Genomic DNA, 27,404 nt, shown 5'->3' on the forward strand with positions numbered 1-27,404 from the left:
ATGTGGTTTTGAAGTCGTCCACTTGTGGACTTAGTTATTTTGTAGGCATCCCTTGGGATGATCTGTCCACTTTTGGGTGTAATTATGTAGAGACGTATATATACACGTTATATCTAAATAACTCCTCTTATAGTGATAAACACATGCATAAGTAAAAAATTGTTCTTAAGAAGAATAAAAACCTGCCCTTTGGGCTTAAGAAGTACTATAGATAAAATTTAACTAAAAGAAATTAACTGAAAATGAGGAGTTGCGCCCTTATGCTGTTATCTACTGGTAGTATTTCTTGAGATGCTCAGTGTTCCATGAATGGTGCATCTTTTACCCATCTACCGTCTCTAGGTTGTAAGTGTCTTTTCTCTGCCATAAAGTGATTCTGTAGGGTCCCTCCTAGTTAGGTCCTTGATTTCCCTGGGAGGGATCTTTAGTGGCGCCCGTTACCTTCCTTAAGACGAGGTCTCCAACTTGGAAGTCTCTGTGTCTAACTCTAGAATTGTAGTGCTTGGCCATGAGATCTTGGAATCATGCTAGCCTTTGTTTAGCTGTTACCTTGACTTCGTCCATTAGGTCAAGCTGTAGACGCATGGCCTCGTCGTTTCTACTTTCGTTATGATTGTCTACTTTATAGCTTGTGAGTCTGACCTCAGCTGGGATAACTGCCTCACTTTCGTACGCTAGCCGAAATGGCATCTCTCTTATAGGCGTTTTGGCTGTTGTCCTGTATGCCCATAGTATGCTTGGCAACCCTTCTGGCTATGTACCTTTTGCTCCCTCAAGCTGAGTCTTAATAATTTTGAGCAAGGATCAGTTTGTGACCTCAACTTGCCTATTGATTTGAGGGTGGGCGGGGGAGAAGTAATGGTTCTTAATCCCTAACTGTGAGAAAAAGTCCCTAAAGGAGTCATTGTCGAAGACCAAGACTCTAGGGATCCTGTACCTACAAATGATATTTTTTCAGACGAAGCTTTCCTACGTTCTTCTCTATAATAGTGGCCAAAGCTTTGGCTTCTACCCATTTGGTGAAGTAGTCTATGCCAACCACTAGGAACTTCAACTGTCTCATTACTATTGGGAATGGACCCATAATGTCCAATCCCCATTGAGCGAAAGGTCATGGGGCCGTCATTAGGGTGAGCTAATCTGTTGGCTGTCTAATGACGTTGCTAAACCTTTTATGTTTGTCGCAAGCTTGGATGTAAGCCCGGGCATCTGTTTGCATAGTAAGCCAATAGTATCTAACCTGAATCAGTTTGTGCATCAAAGAATGTGACCATGAATGGTACCCGCAGAACCCTTCTTGAACTTCTCTCATGACATAGTCCGCTTCTTCAGGGCTTAAGCATCTTAGGTACGGGCAGGAGAAGCCACTCTTGTACAAGGTGTCCTTTATTAGAACGAATCATACTGCCTAAACCTTCAGCTTTCTCGCAACCTCCTTACTGTTAGGTAGTGTGCCGTCTTTCAAATAAGAAACTATCGGTGTAGTCCAGTTGTTTCCCGAGTCTATTTCCTGCACATCGATGTCATCTATCAAAGGTGAGAGCTGAACAAAAAAGAGTACCTTACTAGGGATAAACATGTGTTCCACTAAGGCGGCTTTGGCAAGGCGATCAAATTTCTCGTTCTCTTCTCTAGATACTTAGAAGAACTTGGCCTGGAGCTTGCCTACTCATTTCCGTACCTGCTCCAAATACTTCTTCATCTTTTCCCCTTTGCATTCAAAGTTACCGTTCACCTGACTGGTGACGACCTAAGAGTCGCAATATATGACCACACTTGTTGCCCCTACGGATTTTGCTAGATCTAGTCCCGCCACTAAGGCCACGTACTCTGCTTCGTTGTTGGTCATTGGGAAGTTGAGACGAATCATACATTCGATCTCGTCCCCTTTTGGGGAATAAAGCACTACATCAGCTCCGCCAGCCTGCTTGTTAGACAATCCATCCGTGTGGACGCTCCATTGATGTTCTTTTGCCCCCTGACCTTCCATATTGGTGAACTCTACAATGAATTTGGCAACCACTTGTCCATTTTTGGTAGTACGTGGGCGGTATTGTATGTCGAATTCACTCAATTCTATTGCCTAAAGCACTATCCGTCCGGCAGCTTCGAGATTACTCATTGCTCGTTGTAGGGGCTTGTTAGTCAGGATGACCACAGTGTGGGTCTGGAAGTATGGTTTGAGCTTACGAGCCGTGGTAACTAAAGCGAAGACGAGCTTTTCCATTGGTGGGTATCTTTCCTCTGCGCCTCGGAGTGCTCGGCTAGTGTAGTATACGGGCTTCTACACCCTATTTTCTTCCCTAACTAAGGCCGCGCTGACAGCAGCCAGGGATACAGCCAAGTAGAGGAATAGTTCTTCCCTTGGCTTAGAGGGACTTAGCAACAATGGAGAAGAAAGGTCAGATCTTCAAACGCTTATTGACACTCGGCCGTCCACTTAAACGACTTCTTTAGCGTTCAGAAGAAAGGTAGATACTTGTCCGTTGCCCTTGATATGAACCTATTCAGTGTAGCTACCTTGCCGTTAAAGCTCAATAACTAGTGTTGGGCTGTAAAGTCTACTAGGACGTCAACCTGTGGAAGGGGGTAGTAATCCTTGGGGCACGACTTTTTCAGGTCCGTTGTATACTTCTCTAATGAAGTTTGCATCTTACAACTTGTGAAATTCTTCTGCTATAGCTTGGTCTCGTTCTTGGGTAAACATTCACTTCTTCTAATGGATAGGGGAAAAGTAGGTGAGACATTCAACCTATGCACCAAAACTAAAGGGTTGATCCTCGGCATGTCTTCATGGCTACAGGCAAAGACGTCTTGGTTTTCTTTTAGAAACGTCATAAGCGCCTGACGAATTGGTGGACTGGAGAGAGTGCCGATCCTAGTCATTCGTTCAGGCCTATAATTGTCGAGGGTTATCTCTTCCAATCCCTCGACAGGTTCTGCAACCGTCTGCTACTCTTATATGCTCATGGTCTGTAGATGGTTGTCCATCTCCAACATTGCTATGTAACACTCGCGTGTTGCCACTTGATCCCTGCGTACTTCTCCAACTCTGTACTCATTGGGGAACTTAATCATTAGGTAATAAGTTGAAGTCACAGCCTTCCATGAGTTGAAGGTATGTCGTCCTAGGATGGTATTGTAGGCAGACGAGCAGTCGACCACAAGCGGGGCGTTGGTCAGAACCAGCCGTTCTCTTTCAATCCTCATCTGCTGGAATGTCGAGTAGTAGAGGATGTCAACAGAGCTTCTGTTGTCAACCAGGACCCGATATGTGTTGTAGTCCCCTACTCGTATGCTAACAACAAGTGCATCGTCATGTGGGTGGTGGAGACATCGAGCATCCTTCTTTGAGAATTCAATGATGGGGTTGTCGACTCGCGCCATCTTTGGGATGAAGCCTGTCAGCTGGATGTTCTGCACCATCCTTAGGTAAGTCTTGCGAGCCTTTTTAGATGAGCCAGAAGTTGTAGTTCCTCCCATAATCATCTTTATGTCTTCTAGGGGCGTCTAGGATGTTCGTTTTCCCTCTGAGCAACCTGTTCTTGTGGCGCATCTGTCCTTTCCTTGCTGATGAACCTCTGCAACTTTCCTTGTCTGATAAGAGTTTCTATTTGTTGCTTCAAATCGTAGCAGTCAGACATATCATGGCCACGATCACGGTGAAAACGGCAATACTTGTCTCTGGACCTCTTATTGGGGTCTCCCTTCAACTTGCCAGGAAATGTCAAGACTCCTTCGTCCTTGATATGCATCAAGACTTGATCGATTGTGGCATTTAGCGGGGTGAAGCTTGCGAACCTCCTAGTGGGGGGTTTGGAGCGCCTATCCTCCCGTTGGTCTTCAGTCCTTGTTGTCTTTCGTCCCCTATCTTGCCATGCTTCCTCCTGTCTTTCCCTCTTCTTAGGCTTCTCTTCCTAGGAAAATAATGTGTCTTCCGCGTTCGTATATTTAGTAGCCCTGTAAAGTATGTCTGACATAGTCTTTGAGTCGTTTTTGTATAGAGAAAACAGAAACTTACCCTTCTGTAACCCATTGGTGAATGCAGCCACGAGTCTCTTGTCGTCAGCTTCATCAATCGAGAAGGCCTCCTTGTTAAAGCAAGTTATGTAAGACCTCAGCGTCTCATCCTCCCGTTGCTTGATACTCATCAGGCATGCAATGGACTTCTTATACATTTGCCCCCCGATAAAGTGTGAAGCGAACTGTGCGCTCAACTCTTTAAAGGTGTTGATGGAGTTTGGCGTCAACCTGCTAAACCATACATTTGCGGGACCCTTTAACGTAGTTAGAAAGGCTCGGTACATAATCTCATCTGCCACGCCTTGCAAGTGCATCAAGGTTTTGAAAGACTCCAGGTGATCTAAAGGATCCTTAGATCCGTCGTAAGCCTTTACCCGCGACATGCGAAACTTCAGCAAAAGGGGCAATGAAGTGACAGATGCAGTGAAGGGTGAATTCGTCCGATGGACCAATTCGTTGAGGTCGTTAAACACCTGTCCTCTGAGGGCGTTCATCATGAAGTCCATCCGTTCCTTCATCATCTGCATCTCCGCGACCATGTATGGTAGAGCCATCTCTGCGGCGGATAGACGGCTTGTGTCCTATCGCTCTGATCTGCTTGGGGCGTTGCTACCTTCCGCTCCTTCTTGGTCCCTTCTCTCAGCACTGGTGCCTTTATGGTCCTCCTCCTAAGTGTTAAGCCCTGCGTTATTTTGGCGCAATTACTCCTCTAGGTTGTGGTTTTTGCTTGGAGAGGCGTTCCATGGCCGCAACAAGAGTCTGAACCTATCTCTTGAAGGCGGTGGTATGCGGTTCGTCTCCTTGGTTGTTGTTGGTGATAGCCATTGAACGAGTGAGTACCATACAACTCTTTATCCGGGAAGTGGTAGTATGACTTTTACTACGGCATTTTCCCATAGACGGCGCCAACTGATGATGCTGAAAATCGACAGTAAGTCACACAGTGCTCACATGCTCTAGAAAAAAACCTACACAACACAAAAAGAAGAAGACCCTACAGAGAGTACCAGTATGGTACTAGCCAAATACCTTCTAAAGGTCAAGTTAGAGAACTTTCACAACTCTAAAGTGGCAGAGTTAGGGTGAATTATGCATACCTTAGTTTGTGAGGGTTTGGAGGTTTTTATAGTAGCGTAGAGTGACATTCGTTTCTTGGCAGAAAGAGTCTTTCCTTGTAGGTAAGATCCTCATTAATATGAGTATATTGCAGGATCCTTTCCTTATAGGGATTCCCTTGATTAGGGTTAATTGTGAGGTACAAGATATTACCTTGAATAAATATTCGTAGAGGTCAAGCAAGGCCACGCTGGACTCGTCATGCTCTTTATCCCTTGGCTTCTTTACTCCTGTCGGCCTTTTTTACTCCCATCAGCCTCTCTCTTCTCATCGGCCTGAGGATTCCCATCATCTCATGTAGATGTCATCTGGTATTGAGGTGATGTCGTTGGCTTATGGCGCTGTCAAATTCATATTACTTCACATGTATATGAAGCTGACGGGCTCAATAGACTCGTCGGCTTCTTTGTATGCAACGAGTTTATTTTCCTTTGAATATACCCTTATCACGCCTCTTAGATTTCTTCAACTGGTCCAAATCCCAAATGGGTATTCCTCATAATTTAGAAAGAAAAAAAAAATCTCTATTCTTGCTATTTTCCCCAAATTTGATCGCACATGTCAGATTTTAATTAATTATTTTTAATTTGACGTAGTGGTATAGCTAGAAGTTGGCGTGGCATAAAAAATAATTTTTCATTATTTCATGTGACACATCAATTTTTTACATTTAAGGGATAAAAACAGGGACTAACTTGACATGACATTAACAAGGTGAGGAACCAATTTCATACAATTAAAAAGTTATGAACTAAATTAAAATTTGATGTAAAGGTTTCAGGGACCAACTTTGTAATTTAATTAGTTGATGTCATAATTAATATACGGAACATTTCTTGCCCATTGCTCCAACCAACCAAACATAGCATTGAATATCCATCTTATCAAAACTTTACATTTATGTCAAGGTATTTATTACTTGACATGTGTTAATGAGATAATTAGATTTATTGTAATGTACAGTATTTATTTCGTTTTTGAAACTAATGTAATTATTATTTATAAATGGTACAGTAATGATTTATTAAAAAGAAATAAATATGATTATTTTATAAAATTTAAAATAAGAATCAACTTAATACATTGAAATAATATATATATATATATATATATATATATATATATAGAGAGAGAGAGAGAGAGAGAGAGAGAGAGAGAGAGAGGGGGGGGGGGGGGTCAGATCAGCCTATGTTTGAGTTTAAAGCCTACCTAATTTTCTATTAGAAAGTTGCGCTTAATCAATTTTCAAAGAGATGCAGCGAGCTAATATGAGTAATATGATATTGAGTCACGATAGTTGCAATTTTATCAATATTTAAGTCATAATGCAAGTCTCATGTTTAATATCTTGTGGTCAATTTCACTAGAAACAAATCATTTTATATATGTTCTTGGAAAAGTGAAATTCAATCGCCCACTTTATGGTTCTTTACAAAGTAGAAACTAGAAAGTTAATTACAGTACAAACTATGGTAAGTCCTATTGTTTGTATAGTAAAACTCATATGAAAATATTTTTTTTGTATTTTCTTGTAATTGGTAGTATTAGAAAACATAGTTCAACAGAAAATTACATATGGTCAACATAAAATACTATTAAAAGTATGAGTTATTTTTAAGAGGTTGTTTTCCGCTAAAATTTATTGTAAGACAACTCTATCTCATGACAAGTTAAATAAATAAAATTAAGAGATAATATTCTAACTCAATTTTAATGTCATTACTAAACATAGAAAAATAAGATAATTGTTGACTTTTTCAAATAATACTTTTTGAAAAAGTGACTCATTTTTAAAAAAATAATAACATTAAAACAAATGAAACGTAAATCTTGAATTTACTTTATTGATAAACACATTTAAAGAGAAGTCATATTTATAATGAGATTTATAAAGTTTAAAAAGAGGTCAACTATCAATTTTTCACATAAATATTTGATTTTTGAATTCATATTAATATAATTAATTTCTTGATTTCTGTCTTCAATTTTTGAAAACAAAACATAGGAGTGATTTCCAAAAGAGTCACGCGACAGCAAACGAACCCGTGAATGAATAACAATCACAAGGGACTGGTTCCTCAAAAAAATCACAATGGACTGTAACTTCATGGCAGTCAAAATGACCGAACAAAGTTCCAAATAAAAGGTTCCCCATTATCATTATAAAGAATATTAACCTCTTGCTTGGTCCCACAGCTTTGTACTTTTCTCCTCCCTTTAGTCTCTACCTCTTCATTATTAAACTTATATATTAGAGGGAATAACAAAAGGTATAGAAGAAAAACAGCTACCAGAATTATGTTTAAGCAATGGTGCACTTTGTGCAAAAGCACACTTTTTCTACTATTCAATTTTGCAATTTCAAGTCTTGCAATTGTCCCAACAACACCACCATTGCCAATTCTTCCCCTTCCAGCGTTTTCTCAATTGAAATGGCAACAAAGGGAAATCATAATGTTCTTCCACTTTGGAGTTAACACATTCTCTAACTCTGAATGGGGCACAGGCAAAGAAAACCCAGCCATATTCAACCCAGTTGGGCTTGACGCAAATCAATGGGTGAACACAGCTGTGGAGGCAGGAGTTTCTCTTGTGATCCTAACTGCAAAACACCATGATGGGTTTTGCTTGTGGCCTTCAAAGTACACTAACCATTCTGTGAAAAGTAGTCCTTGGAAAAATGGGGAAGGTGATGTTGTTCAAGAGTTTGTCAATGCGGCCAAGGCCCGTGGCGTTGATGTGGGGATATACCTATCACCGTGGGATCGACATGATAAAAGATATGGGAATGATTTACAATACAATGAATACTACCTAGCCCAACTACAAGAGCTACTCAATCAGTAAGTTACATTGATTTTATACTTGGTGACAAATTTTATCCACATTAAGGTGCAATTTGAGTTTTTTTTTTTTAACAATGTCAAATTTTATTTTTTTGTTTAGCTATGGTGGTGTTAGAGAAATTTGGTTTGATGGAGCAAAGGGCACCAATGCACCAAACATCTCATATTACTTCTCAGATTGGTTCTATATGGTGAAGGAGTTGCAAAGTTCTATAAACATATTTTCCGATGCCGGCCCGGACGTTAGGTGGGTCGGAAATGAGAAAGGGTTCGCCGGGAGCACGTGCTGGTCTACCGTCAATCGGACTTCACTATCAATTGGAAATGCAAGCATTGAAAAGTAAGTATACCATTACCATTCAAGCCAAGCAAACAATCACGTTTTGTTCCTTTTCTTCTTTGCTCTATACAATTGAGTCGTTGCGCGCAAGCCAAAGTAAGCTTGCATTTTGTGTTTTCTAGTTTACTACAAGTACAAACATTATATGAAAGTAAATTTATGCTTAATAGGTTTTTCCACTTCTCTTCTTGTTTAAGTTACTTATCATCAAAAAATTCATGTCTAATATGTTGGTAACTTAAAAAAAAAAAAGTAACTTTGTCCTACATGTATAATTAGGCATTTAAGAATTTTACGTATGAATTATAAATAATTTGATTATTCTGCCTAGATTAAAGAAACTCCTTATTTTTTAGAATAAGCTCTTTTTTATGATATATTTATTATCTTTCATTCTAATTAATATTATGGATCTTCTCATCAAAATAAGTAAATAATATACTGATAAAAAAAAAATATTAAAAATATATATATACACGAGTGAATAATTATCATGAAACTATTGGTCACACCTACGGTATAAACAATGTAAATGGATTTCACTAATTCATGCCAATTTTAGAGGTCAACGATTTGTTACGCCAAAAAATTTGATTAGGCACTGAATTTAATTTCACCAGACCAAAACTCGTGCTTTTCAACCGTTGTTGAAAAGCAAGGAATATGTTCATGTCATAACTCATATAGTCATGTGTGGCTACCAAATTCCCGTTGAATTATATATAGGCTAAAGCTGCAGCCCACTATTGCTTTTTTTAACGAAACGTAGAAAATGACTTGTACTCTAGTGGTAACAGTAGCTAACTGTGACTTCTGAACAAAGACACTGAACTCTCTTTTAACAATGCAGCTTACTTAACACTGGCGATCCAAGAGGGACCGATTGGGTGCCACCAGAATGTGACGTTTCTATCAGACCCGGATGGTTTTGGCATAAATCAGAATCACCAAAAAATTTAAGCCAGCTACTAGAGATTTACTATAATTCAGTGGGACGAAACTGTTTGCTACTTCTAAATGTGCCTCCTAATACAACTGGGCTTATATCTGATACTGATGTTCACAGATTGAAGGAGTTTAGGAGTGCAATTGACACAATTTTTTCAACCAATTTGGCTGAGAAGAGCATTGTAAAAGCTAGCAGCCAAAGAGGAGGCAAAGTGGGAGGTTTTGGACCTGAAAATGTGCTAGATAGTGACCATATATGGACCTATTGGGCACCAAGGGATGTGGATGTAAAGGACCCTTGGATTGAAATTAGAGGGACAAGTGAAGGGCTGAGATTTAATGTGGTAAGGATTCAAGAAGCTATAGGGCTTGGTCAGAGGATCAAACGGCATGAAATTTATGTGGATGGTAAGATGGTAGCAAATGGAACCACTGTGGGATACAAGAGGCTTCACAGGCTTGATGTGGGGATAGTCCATGGCCAAGTTGTGAGGATAAGAATTAGAGAATCAAAGGCTTTGCCTTTGATTTCTTCAATTGGCCTACACCTTGATCCCTTTTGGCAACCAAATGGGCAGTGATCTAAGTGAAAATTAAGTGCATGAAGTTTCAAAGTATCCATAAAGAAATAAATAAAAGGTACTTTTGCTGAATTTCTTACTTAAAGTTCACGTCTTTTTTTATGCTCACTTTGTGTTGTTTGAGGCATTGAGCACTTTTGCCATATGCTGAAAAGACACAACGCATAAAGGTAACTGAATTCCCAATAGTATAACACCATGTGTGGCTCATTATTATTATTTATATTTGTTCATGTTCATTCCAAAGTTGGATTTTATCTTATTTTGTTTGTTCTTAGGCACTAATTAAGCACCTTTTTCCAGGCTTTCCAGCCCATTAATGACCATATTTTATTTTGAAAGCCATTGTGGCGTTTACAGTGCAGATACTATTGAATAATTGATCTATGATTAGTGATTATTTTAAAATAAAAAAGATTGTGAGATCAAAAATTCCCTAAATAATTAATAATTAATGTGAGATTTAGTGGGGGCATTGCTTCATTTGCTTGTTCTTGACTATAGCTGGTCATTACTTTTTAATTATTCTTTTGATACGTACAGTCTGAAATTATTTGCTTATTACAATATTAAAATTCTTTTGGTATGATTAGCTTGATATGTAGCCTTGACGTGCATTTGCAACTCCCACCTTAATTGCTGCATATTTCAACTTCAAAATTGAACAGGTGATTGAATTTGTTTTTGTAAATGTTTATTTGCATAATTTTGAAGACATCAACTTATCAAGTCGGACACTCCATGATGGTTAAAGATAGTGTTCTTCTCTACCTTATTTGTAAGATATATGATTTGCAATTGAATGAAGTTGCTTATGAATTTCAAAATATTATACTGTGATGATTTATATATGCACAAATAGCACCATTACATTACGTAGTTATCATTTATCACCAAAACAAACAAAAAAAATTAAAAGATAATTACTGACCATCTCTTTTATTTTTTGGTTCTCTTTCTTCTTCTTTCCTTTTGGGACAAGTTGTCAGTATGGAGGCTATCACATGCTTCATGCTCGATATCCTAACATGATTGCAAATCTCATCACGAGACTCCCCTATACTGGCATGCTGCCCCAATTCCACCCACCAACATAAGGCATCGTAAATATTCTCTTAAAAGTTTTAAAGAACTAGTGTGATGGTTTCTAAGATGTTACGATACAAGCTTTTGAGTTTGAAACTTCTATATAATATCTTAAGGCTACTTTTAAAAAATTCGTTTCGGTAATATTTAGTGTGTATAAAATGGGAGGAACTATACACATACGCAAAAAATAATTAGATGCTCAAAGAGTTATGGACATTATTATTATAAGCCAAAAGAAAAGAGGAGAGAGAATCATGGCCAACCTTGGTCTCCAGTTGTCTCTGACTTGACACGTTTAGCTGAACTTTAATAGAAATGAGGGTGCCGTTAGTAACACAGGGACTTGTATTTTAAAAACACCATGAGGATTTTGTGTGTGAGGATGCTTAATAATATTTTGACCAACGAGTGACATGTATCATGTTATTTTATTTAGAGAAATTATCCATTTTTACTTAACCATTGCCTATAAAATAAGTCATTCGATCATTGACTCACCAATAGCAAGTGGAATCAGTAAGTGGCACAAGGTGGGGTATGAATCGTATGATATGAGACTAACCATATCAACATGCACAACTCTATACTTGTCAGTTGTCACGCTAAGTAATATTCAAGATTTGAATATTATATGGAATCTCTGTCCTCCTTACAAACACCATTTCACTCACTTGGATTAACTTTTCCCCAAGAGTCACTCTTCATGAGGTCCTTTCAATAATGATAATAAAACTAATCCCCGTACTCCATTATAGTGACCTTGGACCTATGCCAAGAGTCCAAGACTACTTGCACGCATCATCTTTCTTCTTTTTTCTGAGAAACTCTGTTACATATGCATCATCGTTTGATCATTATATTTTAATCACCAAGGCAGTGTCACACCTTCAATGCATTTGGACTGAGCCTCCTTTATATTAGATTTACTTATTTGCCTAAGTTCTTCACCCTGCATAAACAAACATTTAATTACTTAAAGACACTATATGTTTTTTCCAAGATCTATGATGGATAAATACGTGTTAGGTTTTTTCTCCAGCTACTATTTCTTTTTTCTTTTTTTGGGTAATAATAGTGCAGATATTTTGTTGTGAAAACATCAAAATATCACAAGAATCCATTGTCAATAATATGAATTAAAAGTACTCTCACAAGTTATTACACTTTAGACACTAGATAAAGCTACACTCACAAGCATCCATTGTCAATAATATGAATTAAAAGCTACACTCTACCAATATAAGGGACTTTGACACCATTCTCATTACAGCTAGGGACGCTATGCCAATAGCTATAATACAATTCAAATGATAGGGACTATGACACCTTCCTAATAACTCATATCAAAAGCTACACTCTACCAAAATATAGGACTAAAATAAGAATTGTGCATCTTCAAGTAGTTCTTCTAGTCAATGGGCAATTCTAAATCCAAGAAATCTCTAAAATTTATCCTTTGGGGCTGGACTCAACGCATTTAAATTCCCCATCGATCGTACTATCTTGTTTACTTGTGCGGTATTGCTTTTTCTATCTGGATCTATTCAGTTGGCATTTTCTATTCAGCTTTAAGATTGGTGGCCTATTTTTATTTATTGACTTTGTGGGTTGCTCGTTTGATCTTTTTTGTATGTGGCATGTTCTGATTTTTGTAGCAGTACGACCCCTAGGCAACAGGCTAAAAGAGGCTCCCATGTGTAATTATCATCAAACATCCTATGGTACATTGTCATTTGGATTTTTTGTAAACCCATAAATACTATTAATGCACAATAGAATATGCCACTACTTGATCTCATTACCATGATTTTTGCATTTTAGGGAGTACGTCATTACTTATGTGTCCAACTTATGTATATACTTTATGATAATTACTATTTATTATCAAATTAATGGTTTTAATAATGATACTAAGCTCATTGCCTACCTTTCAAGTGTTAAAAAAAGAACATATTCTAACGAAAAGGAAAATAAGGAAAAAGAAGAAGAAAGAAATAAACCTGATAGAGAGGTTCAAGACAAACCAGAGAATCACGGGATATATAATAGCTTATTTTGGAATTGAAAAACTGAAATTTTAATTTATTTTATTGAATCTAACTACCGAAAGGTGAGATTACTCATTACTATCGTAGTACCTCTTGTAGCTTGCAATATTGGTTTTAAGGATGTGTTCGAGAGACACTTTTGAATAGGCTAACCATGAAACCTAGGTCAGTCATGTAGTGGTGGTGGTGCCTATGCAAGCTGACCAGTTAGTGCAAAATGTAATCTTTTTTGAATTTTCAGGTGAAATAAAATTTGATCATAGACATGGTTAAAGTCATTGAGCAACTTATAGCAGAGACAGAGATAGAAGTAGAGGGAATTTATTCAGATTTTATTTAATCATAGACATGGTTAAATTCATTCAGGTGAAATAAAATTTTTATATTCAATTTTTTATAAATTTTTTTTAAAAATGATCTGGGGATATATTATCATATGTCTTGCATTGTCGGCACCACCTTATTTAATACAAGATGACACATGATGTGTACTGAGAGTGTATAAAGGTAGTGTGAAAGAATCAAATTCTTATAAGGATTTGATTCTTTCACACTCCTAATTAGGAAGAAATTCCTGCCGAACATTTAGAACAATGAATGGTGATGAAAGGTGCAAAAGAAGCAAGAAAAAGCATGGATAGGTGAGGTTGAGGCCCACATCAAACACGCTAGTATAAGATGATAGAGATGGCCATTAGACAAATTCGATGAGCAGCAAAGTTGGCTGCGAATTTAAAGCTAACCCGGCAAATATGTGTTCACAGAAACTCAGCATTCACACTGATTTAGTTGTGTGCTGCTTGCTCTTTTTATCTGGCTCTCTAGCTATATATTCAGTTTGCAATTTTTATTCCCTTTTTGCTTGGTGGTCCTATATATACTCCTATTTGTCTTGCAAATCTTGATAACTGTCAAATTTCATAGATTTTTCTCATTTGATTCTTTTGGATGGACATGATCTAGCTTCCACATTAGCTGCTCTTTGCCCGGATCCATTGTGTACGTCCTTTTCAGTTTAATATTCTTCTCAATGAATATAGTAATTTTTTACTAGAATAAATAACTAATAGGCGATGGAGGAGTTTCACAAAAAAGTAAAACTTGTATAAAGTTGTTTTTAAGAATATCCATAAAATTATTTATTATTGAATGTATTGGATACTCTATTGCCACAAAAATATATCACATGCTTATTAAGTTCTTATGGCAACTCGTTAGCTTTGGACTGCCATCATTTAAGGGAATAAAGTTGCGCTCTTATCATCAGCTATAGCTTTTAATGTAATAGGTAAGTGCTTGATTCTAACAATTGATATTAAATCTAAGTCACAGGTTCAACTCCCTACTGTGCATGTGCATGTGTAAGGGTGGGATTGTTGGGCATAAGACTAGTGGACCAAGTCTAATATCCTGCTTAGTTAAGGCCAAGTTACCCTTTTAAAGAGATAAAATTGAGCCCTTATCATTAACTATAACCATGCGCAATGGCAAACTAGTTTGGAGTAATTGCCCATCCAACTTCAATCACATCATTTTGTATAAATGTGGAGAAAGAGTGTCCCATAATATAGATATTAGATACTTTCTCCTAAGTCTGATACCTTGTCGATCGGCTAACGGATAGGCGCCGATGATTGAATCTCAAACCAGACAGTTGGGTTTAAAGTCAAAAGGTAAAAGCCAAGCAAGACATAGAGGGTCTTGCATGACCCCAACCACAAGCATAATCAAATGACCTCTCATAAACGCCCATGTGATTAACAAGTAACACATTACATCCGGATAAAGCAACGGTTATGAGTCAATAATGATAATTTATCACTATGGTACCTTTGAGAAATCAAGATTAATTGAAGATGATGACAACCTTAAAAAAAAATTAAAAAAAAAAGAGGAAATTTTATTTTTGATACAAAAAAAAAAAGAGGAAATTAAAAGGCATGCAATTCTTAAGAAACTTATCTTTTCACAGAAAAAAGAAAAGAAATCTGACTTTGACATTGGAGCTACGCCACGCTAATGATTAAGGGTCACTCCCTTCATTTTTGTAGGTAGAATCGTACGTCCAGCTGGGCCAAAAATAAATTAACTAATTGGAAGAGAAAATCATTGGGATTGAAGTTCAATATGTAGTCCAAATTCAAAGTATCATTGATTTTATATATATATATATATATATATATATATATATATAAAGAAAATGTCATTATAAATATGAATTTTATTGTAATATATTATTAAGAAAAGTAATAAAAAGAATGTAATTCTTTAACGTTTTATCCCATAAATGTAAGTTATAACACTAAACTACGTAAACTTCCATATTTTCTTTCTTCTTTGACTCTTTTATCATGTACAAACTTTTACATCATAAGTTATATGTTATGATTTTTAAATTCAAATAGCATAACGGCAAGTTATGTTTAACAAAAAGCGAGGTAGATTTTTTTTAGTCATTAGAACTTCATGCACCATGAAAAAAAAAATTCTCTCTTTTAAATCTTTAATAAATCCTTATACATACCCTCCATCAGTTTATAATTTGATCATCTCCTATAAGGAGGCTCAACTATACTAAAATTAGTATTCAAACAATGTGGGGGCCTGGGGGGCTGTCAAACATATAGCATGCCTTGTTTATTCCTTTATCACAACACTAAAATTACGAAATATTATTGTGCATTCTATGATGTGACCTGTAAATGCCACATCTATTACGCGAATAGTTATCTTAGGTGCTAGCTATACTAAGGGAACCCATCAAAATGCTTGTTCGAGAGTATGTCACTAACTCAAAGTTAGAGCGAATATGAGACTTGAGAGTCACTACCTTGTTATAAGTCCAATAACTGCTCTTCTAACTTCTACATAGTCAAAATTGAGTCTCTGATCCATGTGAAGGTTGAACATACCTTCTACCACAATCTAGAGATCTAATTAGCGCAACTAGCCTACACAAAATCAATCTCATTGCCAATTTACATCTATCTTATAGTCTAATAATTATTCATTCATAATAAAAATAAAAATAATTACTTCAAAATGAGAAAAATGATACTTTGAAACATTAGATTGCTTATATATTTGTTTAGAAGATATTGGTGGTATATTACAATCTTATTCTAAATTTATCATACTAATTTCTTCATTATTCACTATATATATCACCTTGATTCAACATATGAGACCCCAGGGTAGAACTCCTAAAAGGAGAATCCATATTTATACATTACTATCTTTTTTTCTAGACTCGAATGTCTTTGACAACCTTACCTGGACCATCCTAATCACACTCAACTGTAAGAATAAGTAATTAGTTTACAAGATGGCAAGCTAATTATGCCAAGGATATGAGAATGTTTGTGCATGGATAGAGGATGCCCCCGGCTTCCCACAAAGCCATATTCATGCTTCTTTAATACAATGTACTAAAATTTAGTAAAAATGAAAAATAAAAAAGACAATGCACTACCTTACAACTTACAAAGTTGAGTTGATTTATTAAAACATTGTAATATATATTGCAGTGTTGTCTTCCCAACAACTTTGGGCTTGTTGGGCCTAACGCCCATTTAATTTGTATTTTGTTCTAGGTTTAGCCTACAATGGGAGATCTCAAAAGAAGTTTGACTGATGAATGATGATTTATAACGGTCATGTGGTGGTTATTTGCTAGGAATTGGACTGTCCGAGAAGAATATCAAACAGACGAGGTGTCCCTTTAGATATCCCAAGCCAGGTCACCTTTCCCAAGTACTGTTTTTTAGTTTTTCACCTTCCACTCGTGTTTCTCTCCTCAGAATAATGTTTCAACCCCTTAAATTGACCCCCCCCCCCTCTCCTTTTTATACCCTTCTGTTAGCAGACTCGCTATGATGGGGGGAAGATTTTGCACGTGTATAGGTCCCTCCACTAGTGGTGTCTAGGTGGTTTTTTGAGTCTAGGTTACTATTCTAATATGTCTTATCACGTATCAGGAATGGGGCACACAGCTCCGCTGTTGAAATGATTTTTTGGTAACTTATGCCTAATGCTGAATCCTGTGCTCAGTGGGCGAATTCCCCCAAAGTACTACCTTCTATAAGGGATAGTGAGATTTGTTCGAATATAGTTGTCGAAGATACGTAGGTCTGTGTATTTTAGCTCAATATTTATTATGCCTGGCCGAACCTAAAGCGAACAATGCTTGGCTCATCTTGGGCCTAGTATGGGCTAAACCTTCGCCCTCCTCTATATATATATATATATATATATATATATATAAAAGGTTCTCAAGTAATATAATAATTCTAAAAGTAAAAAGTATGAACTCCATATAAAGTTATGCTGATTTATTAAAACATTGTCTTGTTTCTATTTACGTCTTCTATCTGAACAACTGAAGGAGCTAGCTGGCTGTATGGAATTAACCAAAATTATGAAATTACATGCCCCAATCTTGGGATAGCACGTATATGGAGGCCTCCATCAATTTGTAGAGTGAGCATCGTCCTGTAAGTTATTGACTTCTTTTCATCACTCAGCTTGAATATGTAGCTGCCCAAAAGGACAGCACTGAATATCTTCATCTGCCTGTAAGCAAATTCCTTTCCCAGACAAATTCTTGGACCCGCCTGTGAGTGACAACAGTTTTAAATTGAGTTTACAAGCTCTTCATAATCCCATAATACAGCTATAGATGTCTGAAAGATAAGTTTGTCTAATGAAGTAATAGAGGGAAGGTTGTTGGAATATACTAAATTCAGCTAAATTTGGTGCACTTTTGATTCTTTCTTACCTGGAAGGCTGTAAATTTAAAAGGGCTTTCTTGCTGGAAAAGGCAATTTTCGTCGAGCCATCTTTCTGGCCGGAATTCTTCTGCATCATCACCCCATAAGAATTTCATCCTGCCCATGGCATATGGATAGTATGCCACTGCATCACCTTTCCTGACACTGTAACCATCTGGCCAAGTATCATCTGAAAAACAGATTTTCCCATCCTGTAACAGCACAGGAAAAACTGACTTAAGAGAAGGAACTCATCAACAAAACAATGTAATATGCATTCATTCATGTATATTAAAATAATAATTAAATGATTAAATTCATCATTTCCCAGTAGTTTGAACTTTTTCAGACCCATTTCTTAACGGTTTAAATTTTTGAGACAAGTAATAATTTATCAGTATATTACCACCGGAACTGCAGGATAGAGCCTGAGTGTCTCAGTCAAAGCTGCATGAAGATACTGCATCCTTACAAGAGCTTCTTCTGTCATGCTGTTTGCAAGTTCATCAATGCTTGAATTATCTTTCAAGTTTGTTGATTCTCTCACTTCTAGTGCAATCTTTTCCTGTATATGAGGATGCTTGCAGAGCAAGTAAATGAACCATGAGAGAGTACTAGCTGTTGTGTCCTTACCAGCTATCATGAAACTAAGGATTATGTCCTTCAAGTACTTGGGATCCGTCTTCCTCAATTCCAGAAACCTTGACAAAATGTCTCCTTTCTTCATCTGCCACATTTATGTGTTGGACAACTAAATTATACTAGGTACTTAATTTTGTCTCAACTCAGAACAAAAAAGATGGTTCAAAATTCTAGAAGTTAAAACTCACAGGCAAATCAACTAGTGGATTATTGACTTGTTCAATCTTGCTTGTGATTACTTTGTATACAAATTCATCAATCACCTTCATATTATTTCTAAGCATTGCTTCTGATCCAATGTTCAGGAACCGCTTGATCTTCCAGAAAATGTCAACATACCGGTATGAGGTAATTGCACTGGCTTCATCAAAAGCATTGGAGAATCGAATCCCTTCTTCATATGTTCCACACATGCTGTCCAGTTCTACACCAAGGACGATCTTAAATACCGAGTCTAAGCTTGATTTCATAAACAAATCCTGGAAATATTCACCTACAAGGTTAAACCACTTTCTAATGAAATAAAATAGCTGTACTCAGCAATATTTACAAGTTCAAAATTTTACTTGGATCTCTATGGTTCTATTTGAGGATACAGCTTCAGACAATATCCGAGAAAGTTTAACTGCATTGGTTTTAAAGACTACACTGCTAAAGTTTTTCAGCATATTGGTGGAAAATTCATAGCTTGATTCTTTCCTCTGGTGTCGCCACTTTTCTCCATCCACCGTGAAGATTCCATCACCCAGAAGATCAGTTAGAATATTATAGTGGAACCAACCCTGCAAACACACCAGAAGAATGAAATTCCTGAGCTTAATTAACCATTATTTTAATATCTTTGCGTACCTTCTTAGCAAAGGGGCTGAAAAATAGAACCCATTATGAGGTATGACAAAGAAAAAGAATAGAACATCTTACATGGATGAAGTGCACAAAGCTTGTAAATGCAGTTGACTGACATCCATTTCAACATGTCCAACAGTAAACACAGATTTTTTTTTTTTTGCTCATTTCGCTTTGAATTTCACCTTAAACATACAAAATTTTGGCTGAATTTTAAATTTCTTCAGAGTGGCTCAATCAACTGAAGTTGCATGTGTTAGAGTTGGTTCATATTTGTTACAGGGTCACTGGCCAGATGGCCTATGGGCCATGGATGTATGCACGCAACTGAACCACGTAAACTCTATGTATTGATTTTTCTCTTCTCTTTTCTATAATATTGCGTACAACAACTTGCTATGGAAGATGAATAAAAAATAAAATTAGATAACCTTTAATTCCATTTAATTTTCAGTAAGTCATTGGAAATGAATAGGAACTTGGAATTAATCTCAGTTGTATGGCAGTTTCCTTTTCTTTACCTATTTATCAACCATGCAATGAATGTTTGAGCATTATAACTCATTAAGAATCAAATAAACAATGAAATTCATCATTGAACTTAAAATCCCACAAATGACATTTGTTTCAGGCTAAAAATCAAAAGTAAGTTGGATGTCATAATACCTTGCCATAGTTTTGAAAGTTTGTTTTGAGTAAGTGTTCAACATTAGCAGGGTCTGCAGTGTAAACCAAAGCTCTGTTTTGGTCAAGCAACCTGAAGGTTCTGTGTTTGCTTGAAAGCTCAGTCATGAAATCGTGCAGCCTATGGAAGTTAACCAGTTGGTGAATACTGGTGCCGGCAACAGGATGGTATTTTTTTCGGTTTTTAGGTGACCTTCTGGCATGAAAGTTGATCACAGATATAGCTAAGATCACAAAGGAAATTATTGCAGTGAAAGAGATTGGATTAAATAGGAAATCCATTAAATTCATTCTGAATAAAGAAAATTTTGTTTGGAGAATTGAGGAGAGGAACTTGTATAGTGGGAGGGCGGGATTGAAAAATTGGTAAAGAGAATAGAATGACAAGCCATGAAGAGTTGAGGTCCACATAAAACGCACCATATGGAGCGTTATCTTTCAAATATCATCACCATATGGAGCGTTTTCTGTCAAATATCATCACCAAAATTTGGCTGCACATATTATTGGGTGTTCACTTGTATGTAAAGTCTCGTATCTATATCTATATTATATATATATTTAAAAACTAAAACTTAATATTTATTGTTACTATACTTGTGCCATCTCATCTGCTATGTTATTAATTACGTAATCATTATTTTTCTTATTTAATTTTTATTCCTAAATTTTGTTGACAATATTAAATATATAAATATTTTTTTAAGAATATATTAAATATATATACAAATTGACTTTAAACTTTTATCTTGAGCGATTTTAACTTTATATATAACTTTGTCTTTATACATTCATCTACTTTAATTTAGATGTTATAACTAAGCAATAAAATCAATGAAGATTCTAAAATAAAATAAAAAAACAATGTCTATACATATCTATCTATACTATTATATAATAATGGAAGCTTTAAAATAAATTTTACAAAAGCTCTTTTTGTGTCATGTCATTAGCAATCTTTTTTAATTTTTTGCAATTTTTACTTTGTTTAACCTTTCATCTTTTTCAACCATTGTATTTTTAGTTCAATTTTTCATCTTCTCCAATCATTGGCTTCTTAAATTTTTCATTTGATTTCCTTTATAAATTTTTAAATTTTCTCCTTTATATCTTCATAAATTCTATGATTTCACTTTTTTGAACATTTCATCTACTTCCACCCTTCCAACCTTTCATCTTCATAAATTCTACAGTTTCACTTTTTTAAACCTTTCATCTGCTTTTACTCTTTCTCTTCCAACTTGATTTTCTTATGAATTTCTTATACTTCATTTTCACCTCTTCTCTATTCCTTCCAAGTTGCTCATTGCAAGAAAGGTCAATTCTCTCTCTCTCTCTCTCCAATTTTGTCTCTTTTGATTTTTATTATTGTTTCAACCACTTTTCCCCCCTAATGGTTCTTTTTGTTATTGTTGATTTAATTGTCACTTCACATTTGTTTCTCTTTTTGGCAAATTTATATTGACTTTTATGCATATTTAGGTATTTTGATATTATTCCCAATAAAAAAAATCCCTTTTTTTTAGTGATTCAATTAAATGTTAAACTATGAGACTTTAATAAGTTTTGTTTATTTTTTAAATCATTTTGTGTGAACAAAGCTGTAGTTTTTGTAGAGAAAGTACTCTTAATAATTGTATTAGAAATACTCTATAGTGCCACTTATTTAGATAAAAACAAAGGTTAATCAAATGGAAATAATTGAATGAGGGACATATTTTAGCTTTCACAATTGTATTTTCTTTATTGTTTTTGTTATTATTATTAATTAATATAATGATGCACATAGAAACTTAATTTGAGATTTTTCTAATAATTGTTTATTCTATAATCTTTTTGAGTGGACAAGTTTGTAATTTCTGCAGAGAAAATAATCTTAATAGATTATAAATAAAAAGTTATTTTCCTAATCGATCAAATTAATCATTGTTAAGCAATGATTGATATGACATTTTGCAAAATGGTGATTGATGGGAAATTTTGCTTTTTGCAAAACATCTTCATATAGGTATGTTTTGATTCGATGTATTTTTATAGATGTATTGAGATAAGTAATGTATTCAAGAAGAGAGACTATGATTATACTTTGTATACTTCAAATGAGATAGATTGGTTTGGAATTAAAGATAACATTAAAATAGGATGGTAGAAGTTGAAATTTATTAATAGTGGGAAAAAGCTATTTTTCTCATTCTTTTCTAAATGTCATAATTGGAAAATTTTAATCCTCACTATATTCTATCACTAGCAAATTGGCTCATAATATGAATGGATGAAAATAATCTTAATATAAAATAAAATAAAATAATTTATATAATTTTTTATTTATAGGGAACAAAAAATTCATTACTTTAAAAAAAAAAAAAAAAAAACCCTTACCCTTTGTTGGTTTCATAAATAGTTATATAAAAAAAATTCTTAGTTAATAGTTTAATACATTTAAAATGAAATTCTCTTATGAGAAAACACTATGTTAGTCCTAATATATAATTTTATGAATATTTTAAAAAATAAACTATATATTACATTTTATTTTAAAATAATTAGATATTTCCACACATCGCGTGAGGTTGCAACTAGTATTAAATAATAATGAGAAGAATAAGTGGTTAAAGTGTGTCTCTATATATTATACTAATTATTAAAAAAAACAAAAAAACTCTCCATAAGGAAACTATTTCTCCCCAACAAGTGGTATCAGGCTCACCATTTCAACAAAAAGATGCAATTTAACAATAGTATTTTATGCTATTGTTAAATTTCATATCAATTAGAAGCTATTACTTTACATTTTATGCTTTGAAAATGCAAGTTACTTGTAAGTTATAACTCTATAATTTATGTGGAAATTCTTACTTTTACACTTTATTCTTCATATATGGAATTTATTCTATTTTATTTTCCATTAACTTGAAAAATTTTATGTTTTTTTTTTTAATGTAGATTGTGATATGAAAAGAAAGTGAATTTGTACTTAAATAAAGTTGTCTCACATAGGAAGAGTACAATAATTTTTGTTGGTATATTAAGAAACACAGACACAGGCACACAACTCCAACGAAGAAATTATAGAGAATCTGTGAACAACTCTCTTTGCATCTCTCTTTGCATTATCAAAAATATAATTTTGAATTTACTAAATACACCATCCTAGCTAGCTTGCTGGATAAATTATAAAGACTTTGTTGAACATGTTATTTTGACCTTTGTTGATCATGCTATTTTGTTTTTTTTTTTTTTTCTAGAAGAATGCTATTTTGATCTCATTCGCTTAACACACTGATCTTCACTTCTCTTAGAGCATCCACAGCTGGCATTGGAAATGTCAAATTTAAGCAACATTTGGCATTTAAGCCTCAAATGTGCTCAGCAACTGGAAGGCTAAAAGTGAGAAATTGTAAATCCTTTCGGCATAGTGCTACAGTGCTATCTTACATGTAAGATAGCACTGTAGCACTATGCCAAAAATAATATTAATATTTTATTCCACCTTTTTTCTCTCTCATCTCTCATCTCTCTTTGTCTTTCTCTGTCTCTCACACTTTCCACTCTTTCTCCCTCTTCTCTATCACACTTAGTCTGTCTCTGATACAAGGCCAGATGTCGTGGATTTCGGTCCGTCACCGCCATTGAGTCTGTGCCACCGCTGGTGTCAAAAAGCGCCGTTGAAGTGGGATGTGATCCAATTCTTCACCAACAAAAAAATACTCTTTTTTTTTCGGCCTGACTCACTTCTCTCACTCTTTTTACTCATCCTCTCTCTTCTCTATTTTCTCTCCATCTCCCTCTTCTCTGTCCATTGGCGTGGTGGCTTTGTTGCCATGGTTGATGGATTTCTAGATCAACAACAGCAAGATTGGTGGTGGTTTTTTGTGGGTTTTTCTTGGTGGTTGTCGGCATGGGTTTCTCGTGGTTGTCGGTGTGGGTTTCATTGTAGGTTGTTGGCGTGGGTTTCTCTTGGTGGTTCTTGAGGTGGTAGCTTTTTTGTGGTTTTTTTTTTTTTGGAGAAACTTTTGTGGTTGTTGGTAGTGGGTTTGGTGGTTTTTTTAATGGGTTTTGGTGGTGGCTACTGTGATTATGGTGGTGGTTGCTGGCCGGTGTTGTGGTGGGTTTGCTTGGTGGTGGCTAGGTTTTTTTCCTTAGTGTCGTGGCTGGGTTTGTTTGGTGCCGTGGTGGGTTGGTGGTGGTGTGGGTGGTGGGTAATTTGGTGGTGGTGTGGGTAGTGGGTTGGGTGAGGGTTTTGCAATGGCCAGAGGTGGTGTGTTGGGTTATGATTGGTTTTGTATTTTAGTGGATATAGTAGAATAGGAAAATAAAAGTTGGGTTGCTGGTGAATTGTAAAATAGTGTTGTATAGTTAATAAAGTAGCTTTTTAGAATGGTAAAATAGGATGGGATAGAATTCTCAGTCGTGGATGCTCTTACCATAATATATTCTTGAAAACTACTGTAACATGTCACATCTAACATTAGTATTATTGGATGTCTTTTGTCATCATTGAATCTCTCAATATTATATGTTGCTGAATACTTTGTAATCTTAACTACCTCCATAGAGGAAATTAAAACTCTTTCTTTCCGTAATTTTTGTTCCACATGCACTGAACTCATATCACATGTTGCCCACATATAGTATTACTGTATAGAGATGACATTCTCCAAAAAAAAATGTTGAATAATTAAAGATTAGAGAGAGGTGCAAAATCAAAATGATATTACACGCTTTTGAAATGACATTTTATACATATATTGTCCATATATGAGAAATGATGGTTTTACTAAGAAAGAAAACAAAAGGTGTCAGATTGGGCTAACCGTCATGTATGCTGACGGTTTGAATTATACTTATAAAAGTAATTTGTGCAATAAACAAAAACTTAAGTTCAACAAAATATGATATTCTCTGTATTTTATTTTTTAAAATATTTTTTTGAGAAATTTATTTTTTAAAGTATGAAATCATATTATATACTATATTATATTATATTATATACTATATAATAAAAGTTGGGGTTCGAAACTATAATTGCGTCAAGTGGCTACTCTTACTAATTAGTAAATTAATTATATATTTTTTGAATTGTCTTCAAACTAAAAATCTATTATAAAAATTTCTAAACTTAAATCCTACGCAACAACCAACATTTTCTTTCTTAAAAAAGTAAAAATAAAAAAACTTATGTCTTGACTGAGAGATAAGATTTAAAAATAATTTAGAACAAATTTTAATTCTATTCAAACTAAAAATCTATTATAAAAAATTTCTAAACTTAAATCTCACACATGACACAACCCACATCTTTGTTTTTGTTTTTGTTTTTGTTTTTGTTTTTTTTTCCTCGAGTTGCATTTTATTAAATTAATATTTTATTAGGTTATTAAGTTACACAACTCTTAACTAAGGGATAAGATTTAACAATAATAAAATGAGATAAAGCTTTATTATCTAAATTTTTAAATTTTACTCCAACTAAAAGTCCATTATCAAAATTTTCAGAACTTATATATATTCAGCCATGGCATTTTGATACAGTCTCTTTTAATCAAGAAATCATACCTATGTCAAAGGCTTTATAGTTGAATTGGCACCTCCCCATGCACAAAGTGCTCGAGAAATTGGGAGGAAATGGTTCGAGCTGTGGGGTTATCAGCATATCATAATTATCTCTCAAAAAAAAAAGTCATCCCTATAATTAAATTTGATACAATCTCTTTTAATCAAGAAGTCATCCCTATAATTAAATTTCACACAATAAACCCAATGCTGCTGTATTTTATTTTTTTCAAAATGCAACTTACACTTATATTTTAATCTAATAAATTCACCTTACTTATTGCTTTTTGGCTTTGCTTCTGAATTTGAGTGCAGGATATTATACTAAATCTCACACAACGTCACAACCCATGTCTTTGTTTTTGTTTTTTTCCTCAGATTGCATGATTTAACAATAATTGAAAACAAATTTTAATTCTATCCAAACTAAAAGTCTATTATAAAAAAATTCTAAACCTAAATCTCACACATGAAACAACTCACGTTTTTGTTTTTGTTTTTTTCCTCAAGTTGCATCTTATTAAATTAATATTTTATTAGGTTATTAAGTTACACAATTCTTAACAAAGAATAAGATTTAACAATAATTAAATTAGATAAAGCTTTATTATCTAAATTTTATAAATTTTAAATTCTACTCCAACTAAAAGTCTATTATCAAAATTTTCAGAACTTAGATATATATATATATATATATATTTAGCCATGGCACCTCCCCATGTACAAAGGCTTGGGGATCTAGAAGTGAAAGATTTCGAGCTGCGGGGTTAGCAACATGTTGTAATTACCTCTCAAAAAAAATCATCCCTATAATTAAATTTCACACAATAAACTCCATGTTGTTGTATTTTATTTTTTCAAAATGTAACTTATACTTATGTTTTAATCTGATAAATTCACCTTACTTATTGTTCTTTGCTTCTGAATTTGATTGCAGGATATTATACTAAAGGAAGTTTGTTATAAATAAGTAAAACAATGGACACTCATTTAAGCTCTTGGTTCTCTTATGTAAGTTTGTATATTCTCAATTTTTTAACTCTTTTGTGTATGTTTTGATTTTCAATTTTGGTTATTGTATTTAATTTGTGAGTGTGTTGATTTTTTCAATTAGACTATCATTAGGAAAAAATCAGTATTGAGAAACTATTTTGTTTATTATTGTTTGTGCTAGCTATGGTATAGATTAAACATAACCTAAATAGGAATGATTAAACTCATTCCATATCTCATATTAAAAGATTAACACAAAGCACAAAGAGAATTTTCAAATATAAAAATAGATAAACACTAATAAAGTCAAAACTCTAAACACTTAGAACTTAAAGCAATTTTTTTATTAAAGTTATTTACTTATTTTATAATTTATTATTACTATTTATTTAATATTTTTTTTTAAATTAGCTTACATATGAATCTTCATCAAGCCATGCATCGCTAGGGAATAATACTAGTTTACTAATTAAAATAAGGACAAAGTTTAGTTACAAAATTAACTATAGTCACCTTACTCAATTTCATTTTATATTGGAGGTGAATTTTGACAAATCCACCATTGGATTACATCTTCTTCTTCTTCTACTCTCCATACTTGCAAAATTTCTTGAAAATTAAATATCAATAGCTATGTTATCAATAAATTGTTTAAATCGCAAATTTATGTGGTTTAAAATTTTGCATAAAATATAAGCCTATAGATCATATAATAAATAATATCCAATTGACACAAAATTTGACGTGTGCATTAAGAGCATAAAGAACATGCAATTCAACGGTTAGATTTTCAAAATATATAGTAATATTTATTTTGTTGAGTAACGTTGCAGCCTTAGACTACAACGAATTTTGTAACTAAACTATATCCTTAAAAGTATGTGTGATAAAATTATTACTGTGCTAATAGGCATTAGTATGATTGT

General features: G+C 34.5%; 4 protein-coding genes across 6 annotated transcripts; 1 reads left to right on the forward strand and 3 right to left on the reverse strand.

Moving 5' to 3' along the window:
* Positions 1–2,958: 2,958 nt before the first annotated feature.
* On the reverse strand, positions 2,959–3,489 carry LOC142612454 (uncharacterized). The gene has a single exon (XM_075784547.1). The coding sequence runs from the start codon at positions 3,487–3,489 to the stop codon at positions 2,959–2,961; it is 531 nt and encodes a 176-aa protein (XP_075640662.1).
* Positions 3,490–3,500: 11 nt separating this feature from the next.
* LOC142612455 (uncharacterized) lies at positions 3,501–4,517 on the reverse strand. The gene is made up of 2 exons (XM_075784548.1): positions 4,022–4,517; positions 3,501–3,913 (listed from the first exon to the last, which is right to left on the reverse strand). Exons 1-2 carry the CDS (start codon positions 4,515–4,517, stop codon positions 3,501–3,503), a joined length of 909 nt encoding a protein of 302 aa, XP_075640663.1.
* A 2,883-nt stretch (positions 4,518–7,400) lies between these two features.
* Positions 7,401–10,696, forward strand: LOC142612744 (alpha-L-fucosidase 1-like). Of its 2 annotated transcripts, XR_012840182.1 has the most exons (4): positions 7,401–7,982; positions 8,086–8,325; positions 9,176–9,912; positions 10,569–10,696. XR_012840182.1 is itself a non-coding variant. In XM_075784894.1 (3 exons), the coding sequence occupies exons 1-3, from the start codon at positions 7,438–7,440 to the stop codon at positions 9,852–9,854; spliced, it is 1,464 nt and encodes a 487-aa protein (XP_075641009.1). In that variant the 5' UTR covers positions 7,401–7,437; the 3' UTR covers positions 9,855–10,196. The 2 variants fall into 2 exon arrangements, 1 of the variants encoding a protein (XP_075641009.1); XM_075784894.1 differs by lacking the exon at positions 10,569–10,696 and having other exon boundaries at positions 9,176–10,196.
* Positions 10,697–17,303: 6,607 nt separating this feature from the next.
* Positions 17,304–20,286, reverse strand: LOC142614147 (cytochrome P450 704C1-like). 2 transcript variants are annotated; one of them, XM_075786693.1, is made up of 6 exons: positions 19,915–20,286; positions 18,969–19,184; positions 18,666–18,881; positions 18,167–18,487; positions 17,769–17,972; positions 17,304–17,604 (listed from the first exon to the last, which is right to left on the reverse strand). In XM_075786693.1, the coding sequence occupies exons 1-6, from the start codon at positions 20,221–20,223 to the stop codon at positions 17,407–17,409; spliced, it is 1,464 nt and encodes a 487-aa protein (XP_075642808.1). In that variant the 5' UTR covers positions 20,224–20,286; the 3' UTR covers positions 17,304–17,406. The 2 variants fall into 2 exon arrangements, with proteins under 2 accessions (XP_075642808.1, XP_075642807.1); XM_075786692.1 differs by having other exon boundaries at positions 18,591–18,881; positions 19,915–20,285.
* Between the last annotated feature and the right edge of the window lie 7,118 nt (positions 20,287–27,404).

This window comes from Castanea sativa, chromosome 10 (assembly GCF_040712315.1).
Source record: "Castanea sativa cultivar Marrone di Chiusa Pesio chromosome 10, ASM4071231v1".
NCBI lineage: Eukaryota > Viridiplantae > Streptophyta > Magnoliopsida > Fagales > Fagaceae > Castanea > Castanea sativa.